The 17,147-nt window shown below is 36.9% G+C and overlaps 1 protein-coding gene across 1 annotated transcript in view; it reads right to left on the bottom strand.

Annotated features, from left to right (window-relative positions):
* Positions 1–2,470: 2,470 nt before the first annotated feature.
* LMLN (leishmanolysin like peptidase) overlaps positions 2,471–17,147 on the bottom strand; it is a 68,591-nt gene continuing 53,914 nt past the window's right edge. The window contains exons 14-17 of the mRNA XM_060150432.1: positions 15,743–15,902; positions 13,525–13,655; positions 7,193–7,403; positions 2,471–2,912 (exon numbers count right to left, since the gene is read on the bottom strand). Coding sequence (XP_060006415.1) covers positions 2,812–2,912; positions 7,193–7,403; positions 13,525–13,655; positions 15,743–15,902 — 603 coding nt within the window. The 3' untranslated portion in view covers positions 2,471–2,811. The remainder of the gene's footprint in view (positions 2,913–7,192; positions 7,404–13,524; positions 13,656–15,742; positions 15,903–17,147) is intronic.

Below are 17,147 nucleotides of genomic sequence, written 5' to 3'. Positions count from 1 at the left end.
ATATACACTACCAAATGTAAGGTAGATAGCTAGTGGGAAGCAGCCACATAGCACAGGGAGATCAGCTCGGTGCTTTGTGACCACCTGGAGGGGTGGGATAGGGAGGGTGAGAGGGAGGGAGGCGCAAGAGGGAAGAGATATGGGAACATATGTATAACTGATTCACTTTTTTATAAAGCAGAAACTAACACACCATTGTAAAGCCATAGAGATGTAAAAAAAAATAAAATTGATATACTATTTAAATTGAAAAAAATTACTATCAAAATGAACCTAAGTCTGAACTGAAAACTGAGGTAGTCAGTTTTTATAAGGACTTGACCCTTTTGAGTCAGAAAGGGACTTGTCTACTATCCTCAAATCAGCTATCCCCATTCCCCTTCCCTGCCCCACCTCACTCCCACCATGGCTGCAGTCTGCATGGTCTCTTTCTCAGTGAACTGGTTTTGTGAACATAAAGAGCATTACCTGCCACAGGATATTGAAATTTAGGTCATCTCAAGTTCTTCAGTTCAAAACTTAATTCTAGCCTGCTAATTCTGCATTGAAATTTCAGATTTTAAAAATCCTTCTTTTTAGAAATTTAGAATTTTATCAGTGGCCTTCTAAATCCTCACTGAGTATACTATGCAGAATCAGTGATAAGCAACCACTTTCAAGACTTGTTGAAGAGGAAGGAAGACACCAGCACTGTTAGTTACCCTCAAAAACTCAAGATTTCTTAACACCATACTTTACCAGGTTCTACGTTTGTGCCGAGAAAACACTGGGCTACCAGATTCCAAGCTTAACAAATATATATATATAGAAAAAATGTCATCTATAATATTTTCTTCAGAAAGTCATTAGTGCAAATATAATTATATCAATAAAAAGTAAAGCAAAAATATATTTCAAGTATAAAAAGCACCATGCTCAGAAACAATACTACCTAAATGGCATTACTGCACAACAGTCAAAATATAATTGAACCTATCACTGTAAGTCTTAAATATATTATGAATCCATATTATTTTTCGTGAAATTCTTTGTACAACTTTGCAGGATCATTCATAATCACATTGGGTATATAAGTTTAGATTTTTATAACTTTCTTTAAAAATATACTCTACATTTTTCTCTGACTTTTCATGATTTAAAGTATGATTTCTCTGACTTTTCATGATTTAAAGAAGGTAGGCAGAAACACCATTGGTATTAGATTTTCTTCAGCTGAGGCTGGCTATGCTAGAGACCCCCAGCTTTTCACAATGACAAATACCTCCAATTTAAAATTGTAGGCAAATAAGTATTTTAAATGTATGCATTTTTTTTTAAAAAAGGTGACTCTCCTCTATGCTGGAGTTGCTGTTTGGCTCCAGTGCCAAACAATAAGTTGGAATTACTCCTTAGTAATTATGCTGTTTGTTCACTTAGCAGTTTCTTAAACTGAGTGCTCAATAACTGTATGCTGAATTAAAGGGCCAACCAGTGAATGAATGAATGCATGTCCAAGGGCTATGTTTCTAATGCCACAGGACTTCATTAGCTTTAGAGAGAAAAACTGGGCATCATTCATCATTAAAGATTTTCTAATTGGGTTTACTAAGTAGGGTTGGTCAGCTCTAGTACAAGAGCAGAATTGCTTCTGGGGACCAGAATCTATGGGTGACAGAAAGAGTGTCAAATACAAGAGGTAAAAGACATTACCTCCTTTTAAAGCAAAGGCAACCTTCTGACTTCTGTGGACTAAGCCATACCCTGTGTGGTAAAGTGGACCCTATTGGATAGGCCCTACACGAAACCTACACTTTGCTATAAACAATTCAGATCATCTTGTTTTGACTTATATCTTTTCTTCTTACACATAAAATAATTTTCAGATAGTCAAATTCTTCTGTAACAACTCCTAAGCCCACTTGAAAATACTGCATACCTGTCTATACCAGAATTTCTTTTTATCTTCATTGGTCAAAAAGGAAAGTTCTATTTTTGTTGGATTGCAGTTGTCATAACTATTATCTGGAAAACATACAATTAGGTTTTTTTTTATTTGCATGTCTTCAATGTTTTCACAGGGCAGAGTATTTTTCTCTCTCTGCTTCCCAGTTTTTCAAGTCATTATTAAACTAATGGAGAATACAACTGGAAGCTACTCTCTGAAGATCAATGAGTACAGATACAGCTACCAACACCTAATGGTTCAGCAGGAAACTGCCACACAGCTGGTTTGAAAAGGCTAGCATGGTTAAATCATAAGATTTAGCAAAACATAATTTAAAAATAAAACAATGAGAACAATGATTTAGGTGTACCATATACAGTCATTAAACTCAAAATAGGTATAACAGTGATGTAGAAATCCCAATTCAAGTTATTTTCTGTAAGTCAAAGGACAATTTATACTTTTGAGGACAGGGTCCACAACTTATAACCTTGCAATGATTAGCTGTTCTTTAAATTATTGCAGCAGTGATGAACCTTCCCATTGTTTTAGGTTAATGAAGATGCTGAGGTATGCAATAACTGAATTTTTCACCTATTATCCCATTTTCAAAGGAAAACTTCAAGAAGAGTATTTATCCTGAAAAATAAAGAGACTTGGTGATTTGGAATTCCTCCTCCTTCTCCAAACTTTGAGGCTGTTGGGTTGCTGATGAGGCGTGATTGCTGTGAAGCTCTGCTTCAAGATCTGATTATGGTCAACACTTCCAAGCCAAAGTCAGGAATGCCACTTCTGCCATCTGTATAGGCTGGCACTCGCCCAGATTTTGTGCTTTGTTCAGAGGAACATGACACAAAGGAATGTCTTCAGAATTCACTTTTCCATTCCTAATGCCATACGCACAGAAGAAATCCAGCCAGCAGAGGAAATAGATTGCCTAGCAGAAGCCAAAGTGTAACCACTGGGCTAGAGGAACAGGAACAGAGATCTAGGGTTGAAAACAAAAAATTGACTTTCCACAGACATTTTTGGAAAAAATTATACCAACAAAATGTTGACAGATGAGTAGAGGTAATTATTAAAAGGTGAGGAAGGACTACCTTGAAGAGTAGAATCAAGAGTGACTTCCTGAAATCCATATATGCAAAGTCTTTTTTTATATTTATAGAAAAAGAACAAAATATTTATGTAGGAGAAAAGAAGATGTACCTACCGTATCAAGGTTCAAAATCAGCACCCAAGAAAAGACAGGGTAGTATCCTGGCAAAGCTAAAGATGCTACACAGGAAAGTAAATGAAATTCTTGGCTATTCTGACATGGGATGCTGGACTCTCTTCTATTCTACCTTGTCCCTTCTAAGTAGGGTGACCCTATAATTTATCATCCCATATCAGGACATTTTGAGATAAGCGTTGAAATAAATTTCTAGTCTTAAGATGGAGCCTCTCCTGCCCATGGCGTCACATCAGCAAATTAAAACTTAGATAACTTTCATGTTTGTGTAAATGCTCCACTTGACCAGAACCACAGAATATCCAGTCAGCCAATCTCCAACCGCCGAGCCAGTGTGGGCTGTATACTTATTTCTTTGTTCCTTGATCTTTCTAAATAAGGTTAGATACTTAACCCCGGCCCATCAACCTAAGCTGAGTACTTCTTCCTTGTTTCCTGCTTGTAGCCCTTTTCCCTTATTTTACAGCTCTCTGGACTCCTGAGAGTAGAGACTGCCTGTGTGAAATAAAATTTGCTTTGATCAACTAAATTGTTCTCTTTGATAATTTTAACACAAGGGAATTATTAGTAATCATACCAGGACAATAGGCACGTGGACTGTCCCAGGCAAAACAGGACATACGTTCCCCAATCTCTAAATATCTACCCATCTATCCATATCACCCCAGGCTTGATTTGGAAACAGCAGAAGATTCTATGAGTTGTGGGCAGTAGGAGTATATTTTAATTTATCTAAGAGTTGTTCTAACAGCTAAAACTATTTCCCCCAAACAATTCTCAGAATGGAGTACATTTTTTAGCAGTCAAGAGACCAGGTCAACCTGACTTTATTTCAGGATGAGTTGTCCTTTCTACTATTTTGACCAATAAAGAACCAACCAAGCTTCAAGTCTGACTTGCTTAAAAGGTAAGAAAAAAAGGACTGGTTTTTCAGCTATAGAATTAATAAAATGATAATGTTAAGGCACTGGAGCTTGTTCTTCTGAGAACTATACAGTGTAGAATAAGTATTTTAAAAAATTATTTCACTGTATGTAATACAAGTAAACCATGGAGAACTTATATTCTTCCCCAATGGAACCAGCTGGCAATCGTTAAATGTTAGAAAAATCAATCCTTCTCAAAGTATGGTACCTGAGTCAACAACATCAGCATCACCTGGGAACTTCTCAGGCTCCAACCCAGATCTTCTGAATCAGAAACTCTGGGGGTGAGTCGTAGCAATCTGTGTTTTAACATGATTCTGATGCATGCTAAAGTTTGAGAACTTCTGAGCTCGAGCTGCAATGTCCAATATGGCAGCCATTAGCTATATGTGCTATTTAAATTTAAATTAACCAAAATGAGATGAAATATTTAGTTCCTCTGTCACAGTAGCCACATTTCACATGTTTAATAGTCACATGTGGCTAATGACTATTGTATGGGACAGCACAGATTATACAACATTTCCATCACCCCAGAAAGGTCTACTGGATACGTTCCGGCCTACAACATCAGGTAGAGTGGTCTTGGCTGGAATAAGGAATAGACCCTGGAGTCACTAATAACACAGGCATATCCCTTTATCTCCCAATTCTCAATCTGGCACAAAGGAAATAGGAGGGGAACTGAACTAACTGTTGTTTATCTAGTGTTGGTACTAACATTTAACAAGCTATTAAAATATTAATGGCCGCTCTAGAACATTTGTTGTCCTTCAAAAACACTGCACTTCCTGTGACAGTACTCTTTAAAAAGGAAAGATACAAAGAGCGTGTTTCAAAATGAATTAGAGATGATCAGATCTGGGTTTTGATCTGAACCTCATTAGCTGTGACAGTGAATATATCACTTAATCTCTTTATACCTTAGTTTTCTCATGTGTAAAATGATAATTCCTACCTCATTAGGTTTTGTGATGATTAAATACAATGATATAGACATAAAGCACTCAGCAAAGTGTCTAGCATTTAATAAATAGAAACAAAATAACCTCCACAATCTGAAGAGATCAGAAAATTTAGAAATAAATCTTTCATATTCACTAATGGAAATTATGCCTAAAAGGTATCTATTCCTTTTTTTTTTTCTAAAAGGCATCTATTCTTGTAATATTTTATACATTTTTCAAAAGTGTGGTAGTGATTCGGAGGTTACAATCCTTTTTTGAGCATGCTTCCTCATAGAACTGGTTAATGGGGAAGAAATCACAACATAGTACCACAGTATCAGAAGGGTGACTACAAAGAGGGAGCTGGATAAGAAGTCAAGTCTAGGGCACAGGTTGGTGGAGGGGGTGGGGTCATTTGCAATCTCTACTCCCCACCTCCTTTCAACAGATTCACTTGTCTTTGCCATGCTCCAAGGACAGGAACTAATCCCTTCACAGATCCTTGAACTAGTCTGGCTTTCTCCTCATTTCTACACATTTTTTTTACTGTACTCCTAAGATTCTTACCCCTGAACCAGCTGGAGTAACTCTCTCTTTAACTCAACTCTAACTGCTAATGGCTGAATCAATGCTCATCTCTTGGACAATGAAATGATGATATTTCTTATAGTTAACTCTGAGATTAGGCCTGAGCATGGGAACTCCATCAGAACCACCTATTTGTAGACTAGCAGCCCTTTAATTCTAGCCAAAGCAATTTAACAATAACAAAATCAAGTCATCCTATCACTTCATATGAAAGTTAACTAAGAATATTTAACACTACATTTATTATATACCATATCAAAAGGACCTAAGATCTTTTAATTCATTGTGCATTACTATTATAACTGCAGAAAACTCAGCTGGCTCACAGAAGTTAAGTGAAAAGAGTTAACACAGCAGGCCTGAGATGGTCATCATTTGAAAGTCCTGTTTGCAAGGACGGCCTTTAGCTGGTGTCTGGGAAGTGGTTTCTTCCAGACTTCACCTACTGTCCCCTTTCCCTTTGCTGATTCTGCTTTGTATCTTTTTGCTCTAACAAAGCTTAGCCGTAAGTACAACTAGAGGCTGAGTCCTTTGAGTCCTAGAGAGTCATGAAATCTGCGGGTGGTCTTAGGCACCCCTAACACAAGTATTAATCTCCCCAAATTCACCCTCTACTTATAGCCCATGTCTTGATAAAGGACCCAGAATGTGGGAAAGAAAGGGAATTAAATTTTAGAGGTGAAGAAACTTTGAGCTATAAAGTGAATGTAGCCCTTTGTTTTCAACCAGACCGTGGAGCAAGCAAAGGGCTATACAGTTCCATTTAAAAAATACCTCCAGTTGAGAAAATAAAACATGGCCTATTCCAAAATATCAAACTGTCATAAAATCTCATAGGTCATTTAATTAAAATATCATGGACCATAGGTCAAAGCTTTCATTGAGAGTTCATGAGTTCTGCTTTTAAAACTTAGAAATGGGTCATCAGCCTCAGTTTACACATCTTCATCAACAGGGAATGCACTCTTCTCCTGGTTCTAAAGGATTTTACTGGAATCTGTCTCCCTACAGTTTTAATTCATTGTTCTCAGTCCTACTCTCTGGAGTCTCACAGAATGAGTAATATATCTCTCAGTGAAAACCACTGTCTTTGCCAGCCTGTCTTTCTATCTCACTGTGTATATTTGCATCTCCCTGCACCTTTCTCTTCTTTGTGGGCATGTCAATCCCTTCTTTGAGCATCTTTTCCAGTGACTTTCCCGCTCTTTCGCCTCACCTAGTTATAATATAACTAAAATATATTTAATTGCTTTTTTGTATTCATGAACAGAATTTTTACTCTTACTTTCAAAATGAATGGTTGAAACATTAACTTTTTGTAACCTTCAATGAATGTTTTTGTGCAAGTCAGAGGTTCTTCACATATCGAAAGTTTCTTCACCCTCACTCTTACTGAAGAGAGGTGTCAAGTCTACCTACCTTCAATTTCTAACCATGGAGGGAAGGCGATCTTCCCATAAAACTGCAATTAGAAGAGAAGATGCGCAACCTGTTTTAGAGCTTCCTTGCAGGGCATTTTCAACATCTTGTAAGAAAAGTGCTTCTCTGTACTCCAACCACAGAGGCTACTCACCTAGGGGTAGAGCTCGGGTCAAGTTAGTAGTTGGAGGATCTGTTTCTGGGGGACAGAGCTCACAGAAGTCCCAACATGATGGGCAGAGCAAGTTTCCATCGTGAATCCAGCCATTCATCTGAATACTGACGGGGAGGACCTGCCCGGCCCGACTACACAAATATGAAGTATCCTGAACCCAAACCTTCAGACCTTGTGGAGAACAAGAAACCTTCAAAAAGTGAAAAAAAAAAAAAAATCAGATCAGTAAGATTCTAGTATGTGAGCCTTCTCCCTCAACTGTAGGAAAATATGGCAGAATTTACTAAAAATGCTGGCTATAAAAGACAATTTGGAATGTGGGCCTATTTTAATTTCATATAAAGAGGGTTAAGTTATCCATGTTCTAAAAGAATTTCACTCTGTGGTAGTAGTAGTTCTTAGACTTTTTGTCTAGAACCTTTTAAAAAATCTAATGAAAGCTATGGACCCTTCCTGAAAAAAACAAGGTAACATACAGCTTTATATACAATTTGGATTCACAGACCCCTGAAGCCAAGTTATCAATAATAACATTTCTGTAGATTCTAGTATCCTCCTAAAATTCAGGTTAAATGTCTGTCAAAGAGCCATGAATCATGTCACTTTTTCTACAAGTTGCTAAATTTTGTAACTCAAATTTTTTTAGTTGTTTTAAATTGTAAAAATAGGGCTTCCCTGGTGGTGCAGTGGTTAAGAATCCGCCTGCTGATGCAAGCGACACAGGTTCGAGTTGTGGTCCGGGAAGATCCCACATGCCACACCCAACTAAGTGCATCCAACTAAGCCTGCATGCCACAACTACTGAGCCTGCGCTCTAGAGCCCGCGAGCCACAACTACTGAAGCCTGTGTGCCTAGAGTCCGTGCTCTGCAACAAGAGAAGCCACCACAATGAGAAGCCCACACACTGCAACGAAGAGCAGCCCCCGCTCTCCGCAACTAGAAAAAGCCCATGTGTAGCAACGAAGACCCAACACAGCCAAAAATAAATAAAATAAATTATAAAAACAATATATGCTCATTGTAAAAAAAAAAAGCACACTGTATAGAAATGACATAGTAAAAGTTTGTTATTCATTATCTCTATCCCAGATCCTCTGCTCAGAGATGAAAATGGTCACAGTGATTTTATACAACTGGTAACATCTTTAAAAGCAGGATTCATATCTCATATACAAGGGGTAACTAATGAAATCAATTTTAAAAAACAAACATATTAAAGTCAACTTTAAGAAAATTTATAATGACTGTGTTGTCTTCAAAGTTGTTTTCTTTTTTTAAATAAATTTTATTTATTTATTTATTCATTCATTCATTCATTCTGGCTGAGTTGGGTCCTCGCTCCTGCGCACAGGCTTTCTCTAGTTGCTGAGAATGGGGGCCACTCCTCATCGCAGTGCACAGGCGTCTCATTGTAGTAGCCGCTCCCATTGTGGAACACAGGCTCTAGGTGTGCAGGCCTCAGTAGCTGTGGCATGCGGGCGCAGCAGTTCTGGCTCGTGGACTCCAGAGTGCAAGCTCAGCAGCTGTGGCGCACAGGCTTAGCCACTCCGTGGCATGTGGGATCCTCCCAGACCAGGGCTTGAACTCTCATCCCTTGCATTGGCAGGTAGACTCCCAACCACTGTGCCACCAGGGAAGCTCTCAAAGTTGTTTTCTAAAAAGACTTTACATTATGCTACTTCACCTTAAATATTTCTGGATCTTCTCTCCTGGAACTATCTTCAAAGAAAGTGCATGGTTCTGAGTATGTTTGATGGTGGCAAATTTTTACTTTGCAAGTAGATGTAATTTTTGGAAATACCCAAAACTTGCCCAGATCCAAGTCTGGTAAAGGCAGTTGACTACACTGGTTAAGACTAGGTCAACACAGGTATGATGTAAAATACTGAAATTGACTGCTTAGATGGCTATTAAACTATCTCTAAAAGTAATTTAAAAAGGAGTCCCAAAAGTGTTTTTCAACGATGGAGTCATTTTAAAAACAACTCTTTTCATCAATTAAGTTTAAATATAACATTCATTTGGAAATTTAAGTTATAATAAGCTATCAAGAAAATAAACAACGAAGTGTAAACTCTTCTATAAGTCTGTCATTCAATGACCCACACCCAGTAAGCATTACCACAGCTGCAATGCAATGTAATCATTCTTTTAAGTGAGAATTGACTGGGTATTGTGCTTGGTGCTGAAAAGGATACCAAAGAAGTCCATGACACAGTGCCTGACCTCTAGCAGCTTTAATTGAGGAGAGAAGGGTAGGATATACAAATTTCCCCCCAAAATTAACAGTGTCAGACTGTTTTATGATAAAGAGGCAATAAGTAAGAAAAAGAACAACAAAGATTAGAAAGTTTCATGGAAGAAAGCATTTATATTCTAAAGATGTGCACAGGGTTTGCATCACAGTGAGGGAGACATGTTGTGAGCTGGTGGGCTGTGTCAGAGTCCAGGTAGGTGAGGAGAGTAACCGCGTAGGGGTGGATGAAGATAGAAAGGAGTGGACAGATCAAATAACAAGCATATTAAGGACAAAGAGAGCCAGATTTCTCACTGCTACTGCTTGAAAGAAGAGTTACAAATATGGGAAGGGAGAAAACTAAAATGAATTATTTGGTGTTAAACTGGAATCAAAGATACTGGTACAAACTCATGGTTATATATATGCACATGTACGAGTATATATAAAATTACATACACACATATATTTCCTAGCTCTGTTCACCAAGAAGGCCTGGGGAGCAGCTGTATCCCAACAGCAATGAACAATACATCTAGCACCCAGACTTTATTTTTTAAATAAATTTATTTATTTATTTTTGGCTGCGTTGGGTCTTTGTTGCTGTGCACAGGCTGTCTCTAGATGCGGTAGGTGGGGGCTACTCTTTGTTGTGGTGCTTGGGCTTCTCGTTGAGGTGGGTTCTCTTGTTGCAGAGCACGGGATCTAGGTGCGTGGGCTCCAGTAGTTATGGCATGCAGGCTCAGTAGTTGTGGCTCGTGGCCTCCAGAGCACAGGCTCAGTGGTTGTGGCACAGGGGCTCAGTTGCTCTGCAGCAATGTGGGGTCTTCCCGGACCACGGCTCAAACCCCTGTCCCCTGCATTGGCAGGCGGATTCTTAACCACTGTGCCACGAGGGAAGTCCCTAGCACCCAGACTTTAGTCTCTAAATACCTCACTCCACTAAAAGAAACAAGAGTTCCTTGGAGAAATGATTAATTCCAGGGCTGGGGCAAAGAAAGTGAAGATGAGCCTAGAATATCTTGTGCTAGAAAGCAAGGAAATAGTTAAAAAGATAGGACAGCCAAAAGGACACAGGAACCAACCTGAAGGGCTCCCTCCCTTTGGCTAAATCTGGGGCAACTTAAATATCCAAATAAATAATGATAGTAATGGTAATACCCACTGAATAAAATGCAATCTGTGAGTCAATACAGATTTAAATGCATAAATTAATAAAATGAAGGTATGATAAGAAATAAGTTATCGATATAGTACTTTTCCCCCCAAATACTTACTAATTAAAAAGGGAATTAATTAAAAGAGAAAAACAGTAACTTGACAGTGGAGAAGCCTGGTAGATATCAGCAAGTTAACATGACCAGCAAAGGGACAAATCAAGAGTGCACCACCAGGGACTTCCCTAGTGGTCCAGGGGTTAAGAATTGTCTTGCAATGCAGAGGATGCTGGTTTGATCCCTAGCTGGGGAACTGGGATCCCACATGCCATGGGGCAACTAAGCCCGTGCACCACAACTAGAGAGCCCACGTGCCGCAACTAATGAGCCCGCACACCACAACTAGAGAGAAGCCCGTGCACTGCAACGAAAGGTCCTGCGTGCCAAAACTAAGACCTGATGCAGCCAAAATAAATAAATATTAAAAAAAAAAAGTGTACCACCAAAAAAACACAAGCATCACTTCTGTGATATTACTGCCCAAAACATATTACATGAATTTAATCATGAGGAAACATCAGACAAACCCAAATGGAGACACATCATAGATAAGAACTGGCTTGTAATCTTTAAAAGTGTCAAGGTTATGAAAGTCAAGAAAAGACTGAGGAACTGTTCCAGATTGAAGGAGACCAGAGATGTGACAACTACTCAATATGTGATATCAGTGCAGATCCTATTACTACACGGACATTATTGGGACAATTGGCAAAACTTGAACGGGGTCCAAGAATTAGATGTATCAGTGTTATTTCCTGATTTTTTTGGTAGTACTGTGGTCATATAGGAGGATGTCCTTGTTTATAAGGAATAGACATTAAAGTATTTAGGGGTGAAGGGGCAGACTGTCAGCAATTTGCACTTAAATGACCCATATTTTTGTACCATTCTTGCAACTTCTCTGTCAAAATAAGTAAAACAAAGAACAACAGAAAACAAAACAGCTAATCCAAATGCTAATTGTTTGGAAATCATGCACATTTTCCCATATAAATGGTTGTGAGTATTAAATTAGCAAAATTAACTGACAACACTAGGTACTACAGGGAAGCCAAGTACATTCAGTCTTTGTAGATGGTATTACAAATCTACGTAATCCCTTTGTGGTGGTGGTGGCGGTATAGAGAAGACATTAAAACAGGATGAAATGGTTATCCTCCTATTATAGTTCACACTGTTCCAGCTTTATCCCCTTTATTCTAATAAAAAGGTAAAGGATGTAAATATACTTACAAAAGCATTTTTATATAGTGAAAAGTGAAAATTAATTCAATATCTCACAGGAAAATGACTTCCCTAATTATGATACTTTAAAATGATGCAATGTTCTACAGCTATGAAGAACAGTAAGTATTATTATTGGGAGAACTTGGAAAAGGTATCTTGGTCTGTATAAAAAGTACTAAGTTGGGGCTTCCCTGGTGGCGCAGTGGTTGAGAGTCCGCCTGCCGATGCAGGGGACGCGGGTTCATGCCCCGGTCCGGGAGGATCCCACATGCCATGGAGCGGCTGGGCCCGTGAGCCGTGGCCACTGAGCCTGCGCGTCCGGAGCCTGTACTCCGCAACGGGAGAGGCCACAGCAGTGAGAGGCCCACGTACCGCAAAAAAAAAAAAAAAAAAAAAAAGTACTAAGTAAAGTCACTAAAACAAAATTATGTATTCTGATTACAACTAGATCAAAGCTATGTATTTAAGTAATACATAATCTTTAATGGAATGAATTCATCAGAAAATGGTTGCTGGATTATAGTTGTCAGATTATAGGATTATAGCTGGAAAGTGTTTATTTTTCATTGTCTTTTATAAGGTTTCAAAGGTAATTTTACATGAATTGTATGGTGTGTGAGTTATACCTCAATAAAGCAGTTACCAAAAACAAGAGTTAATTTTAAAGAAACTTTAAAAATAGTAAGTTAAATTGTCAGCTACATTAGTCCATTTAGCTCTTGTAGGTGAGATGGCACAACAAATTCTTATGTTTCAGTTTTCAGGATCACACTCTCCTCCCTGATGTCCGTTAGTAGGGTATGGAATATTCATTAGGTTTGATGCTCCTAAGTTACAGAATGCCTGTATCTTAGTAAGTTCTATGGTGATGCAGTCATTTAATATCAGACATGCAAATAATAAATTAAGAAAATAGTAGTTTGCTCTCTTTGGATTTCTAATTTCAAAGGAAAAAAATCTACTATTAATCAGTAGTTGATTTATTAATTCTTAAATACATGCTTTCTTCAGATATATTTACAAAATAAATTATAGTTTTTTTTCCATTACAAAGTAGTTTTAAAGAACAAAATTACAGAACTTCCCTGGTGGCACAGTGGTTAAGAAACCGCCTGCAATGCAGGGGACATGGGTTTGATCCCTGGTCCGGGAAGATCCCACATGCCGTGGAGCAACTAAGCCTGTGCACCACAACTACTGAACCTGTGTGTCACAACTACTGAAGCCCACTTTGCAACAAGGAGAAGCCACTGCAATAAGAAGCCCACGCGCAAGCAGCGAAGACCCAATGCAACCAAAAATAAATAAATAAATAAATGTAAAAAAAAAGAACAAAATTACATGTTTCCTAACATTTCCTTAGGATCTATGCCCAGAAGCAAAATTGTTATAAAACTTGCTGATATATAGCAACTATATATCATTTTTAAACAGAGAAAGGCAATTTCTCTCAAAGAAATGACAATATTTTGACAAAACACAAATATACAAACTAATATTTACAATGAATAAGTTAAAGTATTAATCAGTAGAAATAAAAGATATAAAATGTATTTGAAAATATAAAAACCATATAATGAGATACAATTATGTAATATTTGGTACAGTTATTAACAATCATATGGTTTACCTGATAGCATCCACTCCCCCAGTCTGGGTAACTCAGCTTCCTTTCACACTTTTCCATGACAAATGCTGATTTCTGAATTAGACAAACTGAATGAGGTCCATACTTTTCAGCACCATAGTTTTTAAAAAGGTCTGAAGCAAACCAGAAAAGTTTTCTTTATTAAAAATTGACTTTGGGCTCAAAGAATAAGAAATTGAAGTATTCCACTCTTATAATTAAAAGTTGCTTTAAAAATAAAACATGTTTCATGGAAATTTTCAATTAAAAAAAAATCAAGAGAGAGGGTTCCAAACTCAAACTGGATTCTCAATAAAGCAATTGGTAGGAGAATTATTATATCAGAAACAAGAGATAAAATTGGGCTTAAAGCAACCAAGTTAAATATATAGAGGAAATGGCACTAAGAATCACCTTCAATGGTGTCCTAAATAGGAGTCACTTCCCAAGTGACCCAGATAGATGAGGTCAAGTGATTTATATAATGAAGATTTTTTTGGAGTGCTGCAACTTTTGCAAGACGTTCTTGTATTTTCAACTTATGCCATCTCCTGGAAGTCAATAAATGACAGGTTGAGCTAGTCTTAGACTAAGCACAAACCTGCAGAGGTATGGGGCAAACTAAATGACCCCTAACTAGCTAATGGACAAAGGAGTGAAATCCTTAAAGCCTAGGAATTAAAAAAAAAAAAAAAGCCTAGGAATAATTTCTCTCTACACTTAATACAAGTTTCACCTTTTGAAAGCAGAGTTCAATTAGCCCATTTTGAAATATTATAAAGATAAAAATTTTATGTCAGTTTAAAAAATCTTAATTGTATAAGCTAAGAAAGAAAATGTAAAACAATAAAACAGAACTTTATGTTTCTTTATTTATTAATATTTCAAAGTCTTCAAAACACATAGTGATCATTGTCCAGAAAAAGAAAAGAGGGGTCAGCCAATCCCTCAGGTCAAATCCTGAGAAATACCTGTTTTTATAAAGAAATTTTTATTGGAACACAGCTATACTCATTCACTTACATATTATCTGTAACTGCTTTCACACTTAACAGCAGAGCTGAAAAGTTGCAACAGAGACTGCATGACCCATAAAGCCTAAAATATTTACTATCTTGCTTTTTATAATAAATATTTGCCAACTCCAGCTCTAAAACATTAAAATGTGATATCTTTGGCAAACCCATAATTGACAAATATGTGCATTTCTTTTGCTGTAACATGCAACTGCTGCGTAGTTATGCCATTAGACATTTATTAAGTAGGTAAGTGATGGGGAAAAAAATGACTGTACAAATCCAGTTACATCTGCCAGGTTTAAGAATAAAAGGAAAAAAATTATGGAAATTTTAATTTTAAATGATTTAGTCTGAAATAAAGTATGGAATGGGGGCGAGGAGGAAAGGACCAGGTTGAAAATTTTGATGACCACAGGCAGAAAAACTACTTATTGCTCTTGATTAACAAATCAGATGTGAGAACATTTTGTTTACAAAGGTGGTTAGTATGAGCTATAACTACTATTGCTGAATATCCAATTGCCATACTGTTTATTTCCTTGATGGCCTGTTCATTTAAATATACTAAATGGGAATAAATAAGATGGCAATACATCTTACTAGCCATGGGACAATAGTATTATTCTGATATCTGGAGAATGACACGTTATGTCTAAATTACATAAAATGCACACTCGTCAGGAGAGGAAAGAATAGGATACCTAATACGATTTAATAAAAAGAGTTCTGCATTGGAGGATCTTGCACTGACATCAATTAAACATATTACTTAGTAGCTCTTCCCTCATCTGTGAAATTCGATAATATCTTCTCTATGTCTCTTGTCAGGTTTTTAGAAGAACAAAATGAAATGATAAAGTGAAATTGTTTTGCAAATGAAAAGTGTCATGCAAATATAAGGTATTACTAAACGGTAGTGTGTGTACACACATGTGCAAGTGTATCTAATAGCTAACAATCCTTTCTATGTGTCGTAATTCTAAGCACTTACTGTCACAACTCTATGAGACAGGTATTATCTCTTTTGTACAGAGGAGAAAACTGAGGCACAGAGAAGTTACTTTGAACAGGTGGATAGCAGTGGAACCACAACATAAACTCAGACAATCTGGCTCCAGGGTCTGTATCCTTAACCACTATTTTGTATTGCTGATACATACTTTTAATATGTATATAACATTTAATTTCACTAAACTACTAACCTGGTTGATTTTCCAATACTCTACAATCTGAGCTGCGTTGATATTCACCACTTAAATGCCAACTGAATTCCTGACTGAAAGGGCAGTAGTCAGCAATTTCTACTGAACCACCGTAATAAGGCAGATCTTCTGCAGGTACTCCACTGAGTTCATCAAAGTACTACAAAGAAAAAAATATTAGGCAGGCAGGAGAGTAAGAAACATTCTATATAATCAAAACAAAGCCCACAGGCAATTTATAGCAACCAATTAATGCTGTATAACACAAAGAAGATATTAATCTATTTTTTTCATACATAGTACAACACAAAGATAGTTAATATACTACCTGAGGGGTATTTTGCAGTTGTTGTAGTTTTAGAAATAAGCAAGGTAAGTAAATTAGTCTGTTTTTTATTAGATGACAAATTTGACTAATGTTTTAAAAGCACGAATAGGAAGAGTTTTAAGAGCTGACAAAATACAAAACTAATGCATAGAATTAAGATGTTTTAAATTTAATGTACTTCAAGTGTTTTTAGGAGAATTTATATGTTGTTTTGACAAACTTGAAAAAACCATAAGAAAATGAATGAGATCATATATATAAAATACTTTGAACACCAAAGAAACAAGGTACCAGATAAATTTTAAAGATTTCACATTTTAAATTATATTACTAAGAGTAGAAATATACAGTCGCCATCTTCTAGTGTTGAAAGCACTCAGTGTGGTCATAAACGTATGTAGGAAGCTCAAAATTTAGCAACAGTCACTTTAAATTCACTTCTGAGATATCGTTTCTGACTAATGGATCCTTTGTCAATGGCAGGCAGAGCTGAGGCTTTTTTTTAGAAATAGCCACTTCAACAAAAAACTTAAAGGTCAAATCAGAGATTCAGACTGGACATACGGGACCATTTCCTTCACCTTTCAGATCTCATTAGGCAAACTTTTCTAAAGCAGAATTTCCAAGTCTTCTAATTAACTGGACTACAGTACCTTAGTTACTCTATTTTATTTCCTTTTTAAAAAATTTTTTTATTTTATAATGGGTGTAGTTGATTAATAATGTAGTGTTAGTTTCAGGTGTACAGCAAAGTGATTCAGTTATACATGTATCTATTGTTTTTCAAATTCTTTTTCCATTTAGGTCATTACAGAGTATTCAGCAGACTTCCCTGTGATATACAGTATAGGTCTTTATTGGTTATCTATTTTAAATATATCAGTGTGTACATGTCAATCCCAAACTCCCAATCTATCCCTCCCCCTCCCCCTTCCCCCCTGGTAACCATAAGTTCGTTCTCTAAGTCTGTTTCTGTTTTGTAAATAAGTTTAGTTATATCATTTTTTAAAGATTCCACATATAAGTGATATATTTGTCTTCTTCGGTTAGTTTCTTTCTTTAAAGAACCTTGTTTTT

Source organism: Lagenorhynchus albirostris, chromosome 5 (assembly GCF_949774975.1).
Source record: "Lagenorhynchus albirostris chromosome 5, mLagAlb1.1, whole genome shotgun sequence".
NCBI classification, from domain to species: domain Eukaryota; kingdom Metazoa; phylum Chordata; class Mammalia; order Artiodactyla; family Delphinidae; genus Lagenorhynchus; species Lagenorhynchus albirostris.
Note: the sequence above shows the minus strand (reverse complement) of the source record. Positions and strands in the feature narration are given on the sequence as shown.